At 56.1% G+C, this 15,326-nt stretch overlaps 6 protein-coding genes and 1 non-coding gene across 7 annotated transcripts; 4 read left to right on the forward strand and 3 right to left on the reverse strand.

Annotated features, from left to right (window-relative positions):
• Positions 1 to 443: 443 nt before the first annotated feature.
• L226DRAFT_469813 (L-tyrosine:2-oxoglutarate aminotransferase) lies at positions 444 to 2,240 on the reverse strand (the record flags this gene model as incomplete). The annotated part of the gene is made up of 6 exons (XM_067676252.1): positions 444 to 578; positions 646 to 1,159; positions 1,217 to 1,334; positions 1,385 to 1,482; positions 1,542 to 2,034; positions 2,096 to 2,240. 6 exons carry the CDS (start codon positions 2,238 to 2,240, stop codon positions 444 to 446), a joined length of 1,503 nt encoding a protein of 500 aa, XP_067531245.1.
• An 853-nt stretch (positions 2,241 to 3,093) lies between these two features.
• On the forward strand, positions 3,094 to 6,573 carry L226DRAFT_223633 (MFS general substrate transporter). The gene is made up of 19 exons (XM_067673018.1): positions 3,094 to 3,132; positions 3,213 to 3,610; positions 3,670 to 3,715; positions 3,786 to 3,871; positions 3,925 to 3,998; positions 4,059 to 4,172; positions 4,227 to 4,329; positions 4,386 to 4,415; positions 4,474 to 4,540; positions 4,598 to 4,863; positions 4,920 to 4,981; positions 5,039 to 5,092; positions 5,149 to 5,227; positions 5,281 to 5,317; positions 5,375 to 5,449; positions 5,504 to 5,621; positions 5,675 to 5,737; positions 5,787 to 6,088; positions 6,149 to 6,573. The coding sequence occupies exons 2-19, from the start codon at positions 3,439 to 3,441 to the stop codon at positions 6,288 to 6,290; spliced, it is 1,890 nt and encodes a 629-aa protein (XP_067531246.1). The 5' UTR covers positions 3,094 to 3,132; positions 3,213 to 3,438; the 3' UTR covers positions 6,291 to 6,573.
• Positions 6,453 to 8,204, reverse strand: L226DRAFT_538718 (uncharacterized protein). Its single transcript, XM_067681551.1, has 4 exons — positions 8,129 to 8,204; positions 7,053 to 8,070; positions 6,584 to 7,001; positions 6,453 to 6,531 (listed from the first exon to the last, which is right to left on the reverse strand). Exons 2-3 carry the CDS (start codon positions 7,996 to 7,998, stop codon positions 6,607 to 6,609), a joined length of 1,341 nt encoding a protein of 446 aa, XP_067531247.1. The 5' UTR covers positions 7,999 to 8,070; positions 8,129 to 8,204; the 3' UTR covers positions 6,453 to 6,531; positions 6,584 to 6,606.
• A 120-nt stretch (positions 8,205 to 8,324) lies between these two features.
• L226DRAFT_t234 lies at positions 8,325 to 8,440 on the forward strand. Its single transcript has one exon. It is a non-coding gene; the product is annotated as a tRNA-Arg (tRNA).
• A 70-nt stretch (positions 8,441 to 8,510) lies between these two features.
• Positions 8,511 to 10,604, forward strand: L226DRAFT_616005 (uncharacterized protein). Its single transcript, XM_067686848.1, has 2 exons — positions 8,511 to 8,723; positions 8,786 to 10,604. The coding sequence occupies exons 1-2, from the start codon at positions 8,709 to 8,711 to the stop codon at positions 10,493 to 10,495; spliced, it is 1,725 nt and encodes a 574-aa protein (XP_067531248.1). The 5' UTR covers positions 8,511 to 8,708; the 3' UTR covers positions 10,496 to 10,604.
• A 323-nt stretch (positions 10,605 to 10,927) lies between these two features.
• L226DRAFT_574562 (uncharacterized protein) lies at positions 10,928 to 12,715 on the forward strand (the record flags this gene model as incomplete). Its single annotated transcript, XM_067685063.1, has 1 exon — positions 10,928 to 12,715. One exon carries the CDS (start codon positions 10,928 to 10,930, stop codon positions 12,713 to 12,715), a length of 1,788 nt encoding a protein of 595 aa, XP_067531249.1.
• Positions 12,716 to 13,700: 985 nt separating this feature from the next.
• L226DRAFT_223714 (uncharacterized protein) lies at positions 13,701 to 15,235 on the reverse strand. Its single transcript, XM_067673019.1, has 5 exons — positions 14,953 to 15,235; positions 14,859 to 14,890; positions 14,747 to 14,807; positions 13,815 to 14,692; positions 13,701 to 13,755 (listed from the first exon to the last, which is right to left on the reverse strand). The coding sequence occupies exons 1-5, from the start codon at positions 14,959 to 14,961 to the stop codon at positions 13,746 to 13,748; spliced, it is 990 nt and encodes a 329-aa protein (XP_067531250.1). The 5' UTR covers positions 14,962 to 15,235; the 3' UTR covers positions 13,701 to 13,745.
• Between the last annotated feature and the right edge of the window lie 91 nt (positions 15,236 to 15,326).

Consider the following 15,326-nt stretch of genomic DNA (forward strand, 5'->3'; position numbering starts at 1 on the left):
CCAGCGCAAGGAATTGCAGTGCCGACCCAGTGAGAACCGACAGGATGGGCACCTCGTGATGGCGTGCAGATGTGTATTGTAGCATGTACGTTGGCGCTTTGACTCATTTGCAAATTGTGATATTTTGTGTCAAGCAGTAGGTCCAAGCTATGCAGATACTCTCGAAGCCGCAACTTTTTCTCATTTGTGCCACAGAAGCACGGGTACGGGCGCGAGACACGACGCGAGGTGGCTTCCGGCGTCCGTCTTCTGTTATCGCTTTTGGCAGGGGGACAGCCATGGCTTGGTACACGTTGGCTGATGGTTGCTTCTCCTGCCGAGCGGTGGGCTTGTCCATGCCCCGTAACAGCCCGATCCTCATCTTCATCACCTTTACGCTCCTCCCGACAAACCCCGCTCCGGATGGGGACTATCATTCACCGCAGTCCCGCCGGATCAGATATTTACGTCGACGGCGCATCCTCCGGCTTCTTCGGTGCGTCAGCGAAGAACTCCCTGAGCACCTTCCCGAGGATCGGCATCCCCGCCGCCATCGTCTCCTCCGAGCCTGCGAAGGTAGCCCGGAGGAAGTTCGAGCGCTGCAGGTCGTCGTCAACATGGCCGAACACTATAATGCAAAGACAGCAAAGCCAGCAAGACACTCACATCGTCGATGTGCACCGCGCCCGCCTCCTCATAACCTTCCTCCGTGGGGAGAAGGAACACCGTCGCGGGGACGATCACAAGCCCGCCCTTCAGACACGCCTCAAACAGCTCCTGCATCAGCTGCCTTGCATTCGTCTGGGGACCCCTCATTCCCTTCTCCTCGGGCGCATGCTCGACTCGCCTGAACCGCGGGTGCTTCTCAATATGCACCCTGATCCACAGAAACATGCCTGCCTCGGGCACGTCCACGCTCGCCAGCCCTGTGCGCGCGACCTCGCGCTCGAACAGCCCGAGCAGGAAGTCGCGCCTGCGCTGGTAGTCGAGCCGCAGGCTGCGCACCCAGCGGTCGAAGCCCGCGAGGCCCCACCCCTCGAGGAGGAGCGTGACGAGCGCTTGGGGGAAGCCGGAGGGGTGCTGCGTCGAGAGGTCGATGTAGCGGATGAGGTGCGCTTGGAAGGCGGGTTGGGAGGTGATCCAGCCGAGGCGCAGGCCGGGCGCCATGATTTTGCTGAAACTGGAGAACGGAGTTCATGAGTGAGACGACCGGTGGGTAAGTATGTATATGATGCACCTGTCTATGCGGACGACCCGACCGTCGACGTCGAGGGAGAGAAATGATAGCGGGAACGGTTTCTGGGTAGAAGGCGCCTCAGTGTTGGGCGGATCGTATTGCAAAAAGTAGTATGGGTCTAGGAAGAGTCAGTCAAAAACGAGAATTCACCCGCGAAGGGTAGCCTACCATCTTCGACGATGATGAGATCGTATTTCTTGGCAATGTCATAGATCTGATTTCTACGTTCTAAGCTCAGTGTCGACCCGGTCGGGTTCTGGCCGCATCTGCGAGCCAAGATGTCAGCTTACTCGACGGTAGACACGACAGAGCACCGCAAACGTACGGGACGGTGTACAAAACGTGCGGACGCTTTCCCCGCTTGTAATCCCAATGTGCGAGGACCTTCTCGAGCTCCTCAGGGATGATTCCCCCCGCGTCGATCCTCACAGGGACCCACTTGACCCCATGCGCCTCCGCCGCGATCGGCATCGGGCCAAACGTGAACTCGTCCGCAAGGAAGTGGTCGCCGTGCGCCCCAAGGATGCGAAACACTTTCGTGATTGCGTCCGCGTTTCCCAGCGTCATCGTCGCGACGTGGTGCGGGGCGTGGTGGTACGCCACGTTGAGCTCGGTGACGGTGCGCAGCGCATCCGCGAGCCCTGCCCCGTGGCCATACGCCAGCGACGCTTTGTGCAGCGTGTCCTGCGGTGCAGTGAGGGTTTCTGTCGGGGCGGATGCACCGAGTGAGCGCCATGTGGAGACGGGGTCCTCGTCGGCTACTGAGGCGACCTCGTAGTTGACGCGACGGATTGGGTACAGACTGTGGTGCGGATCACCTGCGGAGTGCAGGCTGTATCAGCGGTCGAAATGTTCGGAGGATACAGAGCGTGTGCCTACCATTAGCAAGCGAGACGAGGTGTGGGTTCTCCAGAGAGATGCGTATGATGTCCTTGAGTGGGTTCGTCTTGCGGACGAGAACCTCAGGCGCCAGGTGGTGCGTCAGGTCAACGAATTTGGGTTCCTCGACTGCAATGCTGCCCATAGTGAATTAGCACTCTGGAAGGAGAACTCAAGGTTTAGAGTTTTGTTGACTCACGACCACGCAGAGTCATATCGTTCGTATTATACACCATCGGGGCGCCTATCCTGACTCGTATGGCGGTCCGCCGGAACCCGAGAAGACTATCACGGAGAACGCACTCCGTTCGCCCACGCACCAGTTGACCAGAGAAGGTGTTCCCGAGAGTATACAGCACGTACGCCTGACGCCCCAGCGTACGTACTGTGTATTTGTGCTACGTGATCGCTGTCGGGGTGTCCAAACGTGAGTGGCGATGGTCCAGGCCACCGTCATGCGGCGTCCATCATGTTCCCAGGAATTCCTAAGCCGCATTTCAGTACAAACGTCGTACACTACAGTATTGCACAGTTGATATCGAACCCAAGTATTGACCAGCTTACCGTACGGCGTGGGTCGTGAACTGGTGAATTGGGATGATGAACTCGGGATGCAGGCGCGCGCGCTTGCATGCTGACTAAGCCATCTCGTCTCCGGAGCGCGTGGTACATACACCTTTCCTCCCAGCTCTCATCTTGTGCTTGTGCCAACGACCCCTTTGACTCCCTGTTCCACAGCTCAGCAACGCAGATGGTAACAGAAGACCATAAAGTGCACCGCGTGTTGATTTCGAGAGGTGGGAACGCTAGGCGTGAGCAGAAGTACCTGAGACGCTTCAATGCTCATCCGCTTACCAGAACTTGCTGCTACACCACGGCCATCTGCGACCGGTGAAAATCCCGGGCCTCGGGCCTCGGTACCTGTACCGAGAGAACGCTGCGCATGTTTGGCTGGATGGGCCAGGAGCCACTGTGACGGTGCCGCTCTTAGTCTCGGGACCGACCTCCGCGGGAGAGAAGGCGTTTACATGACGCAAGTACGTGTATTCTCACTTCGTCCAGCCTCTGAATGTCTCACCTGATGTTTTTTTCTACCGTCTTTTGTGCCTGGCCGAAGGCTCGACTCGTGTATGTCCCGGTCATCGGTCGTGTCCTGGCCAATCAGTACGTGAAGCGCCCATGTAGCCTTAGGCTAATCTTATCAGATACAGGGGGCTAGTACGATTGATGGCGCTCAATATCATACTATCAGATAAGATAAAAGGCCCTCTACCTCGCCTTTCGTCCGTCGCGCCCTCCGAGTCCCCATCGTCCCCGCCAGGCTCACGCGAGAACCTCTCAAGATGGCTACGCGTCCTACTGCTTCGGCTATGATGTCTTCGCTGGCTACAGATTCCGCCTCCCGGACCAGCGACGACTACGATGTCAAGTCCGCTCGTGACATTGAGACTCAGCCACACGATGTGGTTAAGAAGGAGGAGGAGGACCCCGGCGTCGCTCGCATCGAAGCGCTGTGTACGTCTCTTTAGTCTTCTGATTCTTCTGAGAATACTAAGTCTCCCACCCCTCTGCAGACCGTGTCTTCGGCGCGGGCGGGACCAAGATCTGGACGCTGTACATGTAAGCCCTTCTTCCACGTTCGATGTCAGTTTCGCGAATTGCGCCGCTGACCTGATGATTATTTTTTCAGTTCAATCCTCCTCATCTCCTACGCCGCGTCCCTTGACAGCAGCGTATCGTACACCTATTATGCAATCGCAACATCCGCATTCTCAGGTGCGCGCACCTGGATCCATAGATGCGAATCACGCTTACTCTGCTTTACCCAGCTCACTCTCTACTGGGAGCTATTGACGTTGCTGTCTCCATCATGGGCTCGGTCTGTAGACCTTTCATTGCCAAGGTCCGTGCGTTCAGTCTCTGTTTGAACGGTCGTTGATATATATATATTCAACGCGCGCAGATCGCCGACCACGTCTCACGTCCTTGGGCGTACTTGTTCTCTCTCGTTTTCTACGTCATTGGCTACATCATTATTGCCTCAAGCAAAACGGTCAACGCTTTTGCAGCTGGGCAGGTGATTATCGAGGCCAAGGGTTCGACCGCTTGTCGCTTACTGCTCTTTTCTCAGGTCATCTACAAGGTCGGCAATGTCGGCCTAGACCTGGTTACGACCATTGTCATCGGTGATGTCTCGCCTCTCCAGTGGCGTGGCCTCTTCCAGGGCATAAACTGTCTGTATTTCTACCGTATCGTGCCTGCGCTGCGAGCTAATCCGTTCTTATTGCAGCTGCTCCATGGATCATCAACTCCTTCATCGGTGCGTCCAGCTCCTTGTCTGAGACTTTTAGCGAGCTGACGATCCGTATTGCATCCAGCCGGCTATATCACCGCCGATCTGGGCACTGGCGGCTGGCGCTGGGGCTACGGCATGTTCTGCCTCATGTTCGTACCATCTCTATCTTTTTGCATATGGCGACTTATCCCTTCCGTTCGCCATAGCTTACCCGCCTGCATGGCTCCTGCTCTGATGATCATGTTCTGGGCTGATATCAAGGCCAAGAAGATGGGCGCACTCTCGCTTGCCGCTTCAGACTACACCGCTCGTGTACGCGCTGGCAAGGAGGAGCGCAAGAGTTGGCACAAGATTGTGTTGGAGATGCTCATCGTCATCGACGCGTTCGGTCTCGTCCTCCTTGGCGTTGGCTTCTCCCTCATCCTCCTGCCTTTCACCCTCTATACGACGGCGAAGGAAGGCTGGCGTAACCGTGAGTCCTATCCATCACGCAGCAGGGAACAACATACTGACGTGGAGCTTCCCTAGCCTCGCTTATTGCCATGTTTATCGTTGGCGGCATCCTTTTGATCGCATTCACCCTCTGGGAGGCGAGTCGGTTCTTCGCAGTACACCTATTGGCATACAATACTCACTTTCTTTCACAGCTCTACGTCACCAACCACCCGATTATGCCGAGACGCATCTGGAATCGCACTTTTGTAAGCCTCGCAACCCACACCTGTCAAAGCTATTCATCCTCACTACTCCGATGTAGATTATGTGTGTCATCATAGATGCGCTCTACTACTTCGGCGGCTACCTCGGTGACACGTACTTCTCTTCTTGGGTCTATGGTACGTGTTCGCTCTCGTCCTGCCATGCGTGATAGCTCAATCGTTCCTGGTAGTTGTCAAGGACTGGAGTCTCAGGGACTACACCTTCTTGTGAGTCCTGACTGGACGCAACGAGCCGATGAATTCGGACTAACACGGATGGTTTAGCACCAATACCCTCACAGTCGGACTCTGCTTCTTCGGTATCGTTGCGGGTCTCCTCATGCGCATTACCCATCGCTAGTGAGCTCAACATGCGATTGGATCAACTTGATATTGTATTTGACCCCTGTTCAGCAAGTACATCCAGGTAATCGGTCTGTGTATCCGTAGCCTCGGTCTTGGCCTCAGGCTCCACACCAGCCTTAGAGGCAACCCTGACGCCGAGCTGGTCATGACGCAGGTCATCATCTCGGTGCGGTTTGCAATGTCTATGCAATGGTGTAAAGTGCTAACCGCCCGCTCCAGATGGGTGGTGCCTTCTCCGTCGTCGGCTCGCAAGTGGGCTCGCAGGCGTCCGTGCCGCATACTGTACGTTCCATCAGCGTCTCTATCTAGCATCGCTCACACCTTCGCGCAGGACATGGCTACCGCTATCTCGCTCCTCGGCATGCTCACCAACCTTGGCGGCGCCATCGGTAGTGCTGTTGCAGCAGCGGTCTGGGGCCACTGGATGCCGAAGAATCTCACCGCGCAGCTCAGCGGTCTCCTTTCCGCCGAACAAATCGAGGAGATCTACGGCTCTATCACCACCGCGCGCACTCAGCCCGACAACATCCGCACTGGCGTTATCAAGGCGTACAACGATACGGTCTTCCGCCTCTACCTTCCCGCTCTCATCATCTCCTTTGTCGCCATTCTCGCAGGTCTTCTAGCCAGCAAGTACGTCCTGCTGTGCACGCGCTTCTTGTTTGTGGACGCTGACCGGCGCTTGTCTTCTAGCTTCCGTCTGGACAGCCGGCAGAACGCCATTGAGGATAAGGCCGTCATTGGGTTCGAGACTGAGGCGGAGCATGACTCGGCGAAGGACTCGGAGAAGGATTCAGAGAAGGAGAAGCACCCTTCGACTGAAACAAAGGGTTGACGTTGCATGCCTGAACTCTTTGTCTGCTTCGTACTTTCTTGGTGATGATTTGTCATGACCCCCTTGCAATCGCCTCGATTGTTCGCAACCGATAGGCGTGTCTGGAGCACTTCAGTTCGGACATAGCCGAAACCAAGGGCCATGTCTGCCTACCGCCGGATCGGGAAGGATGAAGAGGAGAGCACGTGTATTCGACAGTAACATGGACAGAGCATAGCAAGAATGAGGAGAATCCTATATACTGGCACATTGTCAGTCTTCGTACCAAGCGAGGACGTACAGCAGTGACTTACCAATCAACCAGTCGACTATGACACTAGAACGGAGGCTCAAGATCCTGGAATCGCAACATCCGGCGAAAGTTCAGGGTGGGCAGACGCGCTCCGATGGCCTCCGTGCCGGAGTGGATGTGGTCCGTACGCTGACACGAATTGTAGAAGTTGACGACCCTGAGCGAGTGCAGCACGCTGAGCCTCTGGTCCATGCCCGTCCAGGTGATTGGGTCGACCTTGCTGACGTCCTTCTCATCGAGGTGCACCCAGAGGTTGAGCGTGTGCAGCTGGACGAACCAGTTCGGCTCAAGCTGCGCGAGGATAGTGACGACGAGGTTGAGCATGTGCATCTTCCCGTCGAGCGTCATCGTGGTGATCCTGGACGGGTAAGGCGGAATGATGGTGACTAGAGACGGCTCGGCCTCGAGCTCGCGCATGTCTGTAGCTGCGTCAGCGCTGAGTTTTGGATGGAATTATGATCATTGCGTACCATCTGTGCGCCAGCGGTACATGATCAAGTGCAGGTGGGTCAGGGACTTCATGTCGATGATTGCATTGTTGATTTTGGGGAACTGGCCAAGGCGGTAGAACGTATATACAAAGTGCTCGGGACTGCAGTGCTCAAAGAGCCACGGCATGAGCGTCAGGGGAGAGGGAGAGTACGCCTCGGTGACCTTGAGCTGGCGCAAAGCGAGTCTCGGACCGATGACGTCGGTCGAATCGGAGGGCGCCAGCCCGTAGACCGAGCACACCCGTCCGGCGCGCAATGTGTGTATTCGGGGGTGATCTCGCACGAGCTTGTCGAGGTCCGCGTTGCACCGGAACGAACAGTCGAACAAGGATAGCATGTTCAGCTTCGGGAAGCAGGGTGCGAGCATTCCCACAATGTTCTTCTCGAGCGGGACCGCTGTGAGGACAAGCCGTTCGACGTTTCGAGTATGCGGTGCGATGACGAGAAAGAACATGCGCAGGAGCGTGCGGAGAGGCTTCCCGCTCTGAATGCCGCGCAACTCGCTGAACACCTGGTCTGATCTCCCGTCGCCAGCCTCGAGCGTCAGCTCGCGCACGTACAACGCAATCTCCGGAGTCCCGTCGGCGAAGAGGGCGGATATCTTCCTAACATTTGAACTTGAGATCTTGAGCCTATCGAAGAGATGGTAGCGGGCGGATGGAACCAGAGCATGGCAGACAAGGGACAGGTTCATGAGCGTGTTCTTGTCACCATGGAAATGGTCGACGATGTGGTCGATGAGCTCGGGAGGCAAGCGTGCGACGAGTGGGCGGTGTCCGTTAGGAGTGGCATCGAGTCCCCTCGGACGGAGAGGCCGACGGAGGAGTTTCCTCGTGGCCTGCCATGTCCTGGAAAGTGACCGTCGAAGGCCATCAAAGGTGAGTGGCTCTGGGCCCTCAGCTACTAGTCCGCTTGAAGGATCCATTTAATAAGCTCCAACAGGTTTGTGGCACGATACCGACAGGTCGACACAAGTTATGTGAGCGTGAAGAACTAGCTGTAAAGTAGGAAGCAATCAATGGATGGTCAAGATACAGCCTAAGCGGATTCACCACCTCCGTCACGCTGGCAACGTATATGCTTCACGTAGAGAAAGGATGAGCGACAGGTCAGAGATATGCTTACGCATTTATACTGCACCGACCTATTGTGTTGACATGGTGGTAGAGACGGGACCGTAGGTCAGTGCAACATCACGTGCACGGTCAGTGCAAAACTTGCTTATATTGTCTAAAGCTGCTACACAGCCATGGCTACCTGGCGCAATGGTAGCGCGTTTGGCTTCGATCGCCTGACGGCTACCTAACCTCCTCAGGGTTAGGGTCAATGTCACCAAAAGGTTGCAGGTTCGAGTCCTGCGGTGGTCATTTTTTTGTTCATCGAGGCTCCCAGAGCCTCGTTCTTGTTACCGTGGCGAGGAATCTCGGGATAGGAACACATCTCGCACATCTCATGGTTTCGCACTTTCATTGACTATTAATTCCCATATTTTCTGGCCAGTGTCGTTTTGTTGTGGGGAACACGTTAGGCTCTGACTCGATCAGTGCAACTGAGTCTGACTCGACTCGCGGCCTCAACGTGGCACTCAACTTCTAGGCTGAAAGTGTACCAAGTGCTACCTGTATTCTCACCGAGATGGCAACGTTCGCAGTGAGTCTATGCTCGAAGTCGTGGAAGTAAGCTATCACCCAACTGACCGCAACCACTCACAGACGTTGGAGGAGATCAAGAGCTCCGGATCCTTCTTGCTATCTGAGCATGATCTGGAGGACTTCGTTGGACTAGCAGTCAACGACCTCCGCAAAGCGTCTCTTGCCAAGGTCCAGGAGTACACCGCGAGGATCAAGACCATTCAGGATCACATCTCCGAGCTGCGCTCCATCCATAACGGTGCACTTCCCCTCCACCTCGCGTTACCACCCGAGCTCGTTGCGGAGATCTTCCGACATCTACCCTTCGAATACCGTAGTGACATCAGGCTGCTGCATGTCTGCCGCCTATGGAGAATCCTGCTGCAGAAAACGCCCGAGTTCTGGGCCAGTTTTCTCTCGCACTCCGTGGAGAGGAGCAGGAGGCCCAGATACGGCTGGAAGGAGGGCGAACCCCTGTTTATGACTGCTCTCATTCGCTCATCTCCGCTGGGAGTGCAGATTACAGGCGGTGAGCGGCACCTCGAGATCCTCCACACGGCTCCCAACCATGTCATCCGCCTGTCCTCTCTGACGCTCACCATTGGCACCTCCCATTTGGAGACGCTCTTCTCTATCCTGCGCATCAAGAATCTGAGACTCGAGACGCTCGTTTTGAATCTCACTTGCAAGGCACACAATGGCCTCATGCGTACGGAGATTCTCGACAAGATACGTCCTTGGGTTCCCACCGGTGACCACTTCCCGCGTCTCCACACTCTCGAAGTGAATGGCGTACTCTTCCCCACCCTGGCCTCACCTACGATCAAGCATCTCAGGTTGTTTGGGTGCTCGCGGAACCTGTGCACCTCTCCCGCGACGTGCTCCAGGACCAATGTGTCGTCTCTGGGCGCGCTTGTCTCCGGATTGCGGCGCTGTCCGGCGCTATTGACCTGTCGATTCATCACTTGCCTGCCATCACGTATTACTGCCAGCCAGCAAGTGGTCGTCCATCTACCGCAGTTGCAAGAGATTTTCGTGTCTTCCGACCCATCGAGTACCCGCGCCATCCTCGAGACGGTCACGTTCCCTCGCACCACCCTCCTCAAGACTGGCCTCTGCATTACTGCTCAAGACCCCCTCCTCCCTGCTACTCCTATCCCCACCGTCGCATCTCTCCAGGCTCTTTCGTTGAAGGCATGGAATTCCGAATCCCTAACGCAGTCGCAGATCTGTCGTGAGGGTACATACGAAGGATTCAGCGATGGTCAGCTGCGCTTGCGAATGGGCCCCCGACGCCTGCGATGGGCTACAGCCGTTGCCGGTGCTGGACGTTCCGAGGTGGTGAGGACGCTCGTCATCGTCTTTGCTTCCCTTGAACGGTTGACCACGCTCGAGTTGAACTTTGGCTTCCGTATCCCCATCGTTCAGGCGGATTGGCAGCTCGTCCTCGACTCGTTCACTCGGATAACCTCCTTGACCGTGCGCGTCGACTCGTGCCGTAACCTCCTGCGCGCGTTACGAAGGGGGCGGAACCGCACGCTCGAGACACTTTCGATCTCGTGCTTGAAGGGCCGTGCTGTCCACGAGCCTTTGGTTAGGACGGTCGAGAACGGGGCTTCGAAGCATCTCTGTCTCCGGCGGCTGGAGTTTCGACAGATGCTCTTCAAGAACCAGAGTTACCGTGAGAATGCTTCCAATGTCCCGATGTCAGCATCGCAGCTGGCTCGACTCAAGGCGGTTGTTGCAGAGGTTGTCACCTTTCCGGAAGTCCGAGACGTGGTTCCAACGTAAGGGCCACATCGCTACACTAGATTCTGTGACTCCATTATTCTATACTTTGTACCCGTATATATATTATGTCACTTTAGCGAGCAGATCTAATAGTACTCGCATGAGCCTCATCTTGACTCACGGCGCTTGCCGACTCAGTTTCATGGCCGCTGACTCGGGCGCCACAATGACTCGCCTCGTCCTAGTTCACGTGTTCCTATCCCTGTAAGCTCCTCTTCCTTCCCATCGTTACTCATTGACTCCCGTCCTCGTGAGTACGCAGCGTATACACAACCCTGACCCGAAACTGACCGGTGATCGTGCTTAGACCGAGTCGTTGACCTCGGAGGGGTCTCTTGACCAGAAAGCCAGACACGACTACGCATTGCCTTCAGTGAGTTGTATCATATTCAACGAAGGCATCACCGCGCTCACGGGCTCTACATTCACAGCATGACTACCCCGCCCGTCGCCTTCCAAATCGACCCTGAAGACAGCGAGGACAAAAGTCGTCTCCCAGATGTAGACCTGGCCTTGTTCACGGGCCTGCGACCTAGTCAGACACGTGAAGTCGCTCTGGCCCGAGTCAAAGAATACGAAGCCGAAATCGTCAAGATACAGCGCTATATCCGCGACCTCTACTTTTTCCACAACGCCGCACTTCCTATACACTCGAAACTTCTCTCGCACGACCTCCTTGCCAATGTCTTCAATTTCATCTGTCCGACATATCGTTCAGCCATTCGCGGGGTCATGCACGTCTGTCGTTCCTGGCGCCATGCGGCGCTGTCAGCGACAGCGTTTTGGGCTGCACTGTCCGGTCTTGCGCCCTGGGACAACTTGTACTTTATCAAAGGTGGTAATCGTCACCAGGAGTTTCTCCCGTCTTTCATCGAACGGTCTGCTCCACTGAGCTTCCGTCTATACGTCAAGGGCAACGATCCTGTGGCGATACAACCAGCTCTTAAGGTGCACTCGTCTCGAGTCTCCTTATTATCATTCTTCCTCGACGGACGGTATCTGGACGCTCTCCGAAATCTTCTACTCTTGGACATGCCAAGTCTGGAGTCGATCACCCTTGCCTTTGCCTGCAGCTACGGGGACGACGGGCTCTCCACGGAGCAGCTGCACGCTGACCTCATCTCGCTTCCCCAATCGTCTCATCGGCATCCGCGGTTACATACTCTCCATATCGACGGGTGTCTTGTTTGCCCGATGCTCATGTCAGGTTCAATACGCACCCTGCATATCAAGACCACCCGTCATACATATTACCATGGGTCCAGGTCCAAACCGTGTATCGCAGGGCGCGTGCTTTCTAGCGACCTTCTGCTCGACTCCTTGCAACAGTGCCCCCTCCTCGAGGAGCTCGTCCTGCAGACGGGGACCTCACCTTGGGCCTGGCAGGCCATGTCAGCTTCTCCAGGACGATCGTGCTACCTCCCCAATCTACGACGATGTACGATCAACGAGGAAAACACGCAGTTTCAAGTCCGCACGTTCTTGGAATATGTCCATATGCCCCCGACGACCAACCTCTCTGTCACATACAACTCAAGCCCCCTTTCCCACCTTCTCCCCGACACTCCTACTTCGTTCGTCACAGCCCTCACAACATTGCACTTGCAAATAGACCGTCCAGTAGTGCACGATCCAGGCTCTGTGCGGCACAGAACTCCCTGTTCCGTGATCGTCAACGGGTTTGTACGCGGGAGCGAGGGACGCCTGTCCATGACTGTCTCTTACCCACACTGGAGTGACGATGCCAGCGCCCAGCCGCCACGATCTCAGGTCCTCCGCGAGGTTGTGCAGAGCTTCGCGCCGTCCCAGGCAGTAAGGGAGCTTACTCTGCAGCTTGACCCCGGGATCATGGTGGTTCGGGCCGACTGGGACTTCGTCCTGGACGCGTTTCGCCAGCTCACGAAGCTTACCGTCCACATCGACAGCTGCAGACGTCTCGTGCGCACGCTTTGCCTGCCCCGCGTCTGTCCCGAGCTGGAGACTATCGCGATACACTGCTCGAACGGGAGAGGTATGCATGAGAACGTGGTCTCGATGGCTGAGTGCCGCGTGGCGCGAGGGACACCTCTACGAAGATTCGAGTTTCACCAGAAGCCACGACATTCGTATTCCACGGAAGCACAGAAGAAGAGCACGCCCCTATCCGCCAAGCGACTCGCTCGGCTGCAGGCGTTCATCCCAGAAGTCGTCACGAGCCCCATGCTGGATGATGTCCTGTGAGTATGTAGTCGAATGCTGCATGTATATCATCTTGCTCACTTAACTTTTCGTATAGCTCTGATCCTCTGCCTGATAGAGCGCAGACTTGACTTTTCGCCAGGCCAATTCACTGGTGTCACTGAAGTGCAGTATTTACTATTAGCGTACCAGTACACAACTGAGTAACATACGGCGTTTGCTGCATCCCTTGAATTCGGATCACTAGGTCCGCATCATCGCACACCCAGGGTGCCATAAGAGAACACTGAAACTCGCCTAACACTACACATCCACGCATTGAACATAAGCTAGCAGACGATTCACGCAGTCATCCGACGGAGTAAAGACCACCCCGCCACCCTCTCGTACCTCCCTATTTCCAGACCCGAGCCGTATCAACGTGATTCTCTCCAGCCGATACCCTCCTCTCGCGCGACGCTCGACAGTCGACACCAACTGCAGCAACTCCTCAGGGTCCCACGTCTCCGGTCCAAGCTCGAGATGCTCAAGCTGAGGGCACATATCCTCCAGGCTGAGCGCGAGGAGAAGCCCCTTGCAAGAGGCTCCCCGCAATGCGATTGAGTGGAGAGCAGAGAAGGCACAAAGTATGCTCTTCCACGCATCCTGGCCTGCGTCGTCGCGCCCATCCTGGAACGTCAAGTCCAGCGAATGAATGTTCGTAGCGTTCGGGAACAGTCCGACGAGGTCGCGCAGCAACTTCTGCCTGACTTCCGAGTCGAATTCGAAGTCGCGGACGACGAGAGACAAACGTTCAGCGCCGCTTGCGAAGCCTTTCAGGGTGCAGCTTGGCTGGTTGTGCTTGTCCAGGCCGAGGCGCACGACGACGCTATCAATGGAGGACAGCAGCTCACCGTACCGGGACACCGGTATGATGTCTTCAAGGACGGCGGAGTTGCACAGGAACTGGAGATGGGTCGTAGGAGGGAAGGTGAAGGCATAGAGAAGCTTTACACCCCACTCCCGATCGTCATCATCGACTGTGAAGGCGCGCAGGTGCGGGAGGTGCAGGCGTGGGGTCGAGAAATCCGCGTCAAAGGCGTCTTCGGGAGTGCAATTCGTGAGGTGGAAGGTTTCAAGATCGGGACAGGACGCGACGAACTTGACTAAGGCATCGATCGACAACATGTGTAGCTCACCCGGGAGATGGAGGTCGCAGTCCTCCGAGCACTCGGCGAGCTCGAGGTGCTTGATCGACGGAGCGGCGAGATATACAGGGAGGAAGATCCCGCTGGTGCTGAGATGGCGCAGCCTGGGGAAGTTTCCGTTGTATGGTACTACGGGACCGCGGAGCGCGCGACGTGGAGGTTCCTCGGTCTGGCATAGAAAGCGTATGGTAAGACTTTCGAGGTAAGGCATGCGGAGGCTGAGAAAATCATGGACGCCAGGGAGATTTTTAGCTTTGAAGACGAGGCAGAGCGACGACAGGCGGGTAAGATGAGAGGAGGATATCATGGCGAGGTTTGGACCATGAAGCGATAGCCCGTGCATACGTGGCGCAGAACGGGCCAGGAATGTGCTGAACATAGAAGCAGCTTGGGGGTCTCCCTTGCGTATGATGTACATCTTCGGAGCTCCAAGGAAGTCGCTCCAGAAACTTGGGAGACTAATGATGAAGGACCTCCATACGCGGCAGACGTGGGTCGCACGGATATCGCGCCGGACGCCGGGATGAATATGGGAGAAGACGTCCTGCAAGAGCTCGTTTGGCAGCTTCACGTGGATGAGGGCGGCCGCATTGCGGATGAAGGAGAGATCTGAGGTTGCTCCGCGAAGTCGCTTGATCTCGGAGCGACGCTCGACAGTTGCTGCCTGTCGCAGCATGCGGTCGATGTCCGTACGGAACCGTTCCCCCATCGCAGAGACTTCCCTCTGAATTTGAGGGGGGGAGAGGCAAGTGAAAGAAGCGAGTTCGTCGTCTAGCAGGAACCAAGCAGTCTTGCAGACCTGGGAGTGGAGGGCGATCGCTCTCTCCATGTTCTGATAGACACAGTCACGACAGAGCCCGGAAGTATGCTCCAGTAGAAAGCTCACCTTCTTAGGGTGTCTGGCGTGGTGCAGGGCAGACGGATACTTGTAGAAGCGACTGGTCGTGCTGCACCGGGTGAGGGATGATGATGGTGGGGGAAGAGCAAGATAGAGTTACCTGAGTGATCGTTCTTGAGGGCCCTTGACGTTCTGCACTTAGCTAAGGAACCTTATCATCGAGTTAGGATACTCTTAACCCATTTCGGACGTACTAGTTGCATGGCAAGTTGTGGAAGTTAACGTTCAGTTACCAAGCTACCACATTCAAGTCCAGCTTCGTCGGTGCGCTACGGTGCTGGGACGAGGCGGCGCTGCCCCTGGGGTCGCGCGGGAGTACTGGTTGTGCCTGTTCTTTGTCCCCGAGGACGCGCGAGCGAGAAGGAAATGGGTGACTCGAGAAAGTGGATGTCGATCTAAGCGAGCGTGCAAAAATGTTCACAAGCAGCGAGACCGTGGTGGAGGACAAGAAAAACGCGTGGAGGAACAAGCGCCGGCGCGCTGGGTGCCGGCCTCTTGGGTAGGACCGTGGAGGACACTCGAACGATGCAAACATGATTGACATTTAAAAACATTTCAACGAGCATAC

This window comes from Lentinus tigrinus, assembly GCF_003813185.1.
Source record: "Lentinus tigrinus ALCF2SS1-7 unplaced genomic scaffold L226scaffold_35, whole genome shotgun sequence".
NCBI classification, from domain to species: Eukaryota; Fungi; Basidiomycota; class Agaricomycetes; order Polyporales; family Polyporaceae; genus Lentinus; species Lentinus tigrinus.

Coding starts and splice junctions, on each gene's coding strand:
- L226DRAFT_223714 (XM_067673019.1), bottom strand. Junction 14,808..14,858: donor CCTCAAGAACGATCACTCAG/GTAACTCTATCT, acceptor CACCCGGTGCAG/CACGACCAGTCGCTTCTACA. Junction 14,693..14,746: donor ACGCCAGACACCCTAAGAAG/GTGAGCTTTCTA, acceptor TGTGTCTATCAG/AACATGGAGAGAGCGATCGC.
- L226DRAFT_223633 (XM_067673018.1), top strand. CDS start 3,439: ATGGCTACGCGTCCTACTGCTTCGGCTATGATGTCTTCGCTGGCTACA. Junction 4,173..4,226: donor ACGCTTTTGCAGCTGGGCAG/GTGATTATCGAG, acceptor CTCTTTTCTCAG/GTCATCTACAAGGTCGGCAA. Junction 4,541..4,597: donor TACGGCATGTTCTGCCTCAT/GTTCGTACCATC, acceptor CGTTCGCCATAG/CTTACCCGCCTGCATGGCTC.
- L226DRAFT_538718 (XM_067681551.1), bottom strand. CDS start 7,998: ATGGATCCTTCAAGCGGACTAGTAGCTGAGGGCCCAGAGCCACTCACC. Junction 7,002..7,052: donor GTACCGCTGGCGCACAGATG/GTACGCAATGAT, acceptor ACGCAGCTACAG/ACATGCGCGAGCTCGAGGCC.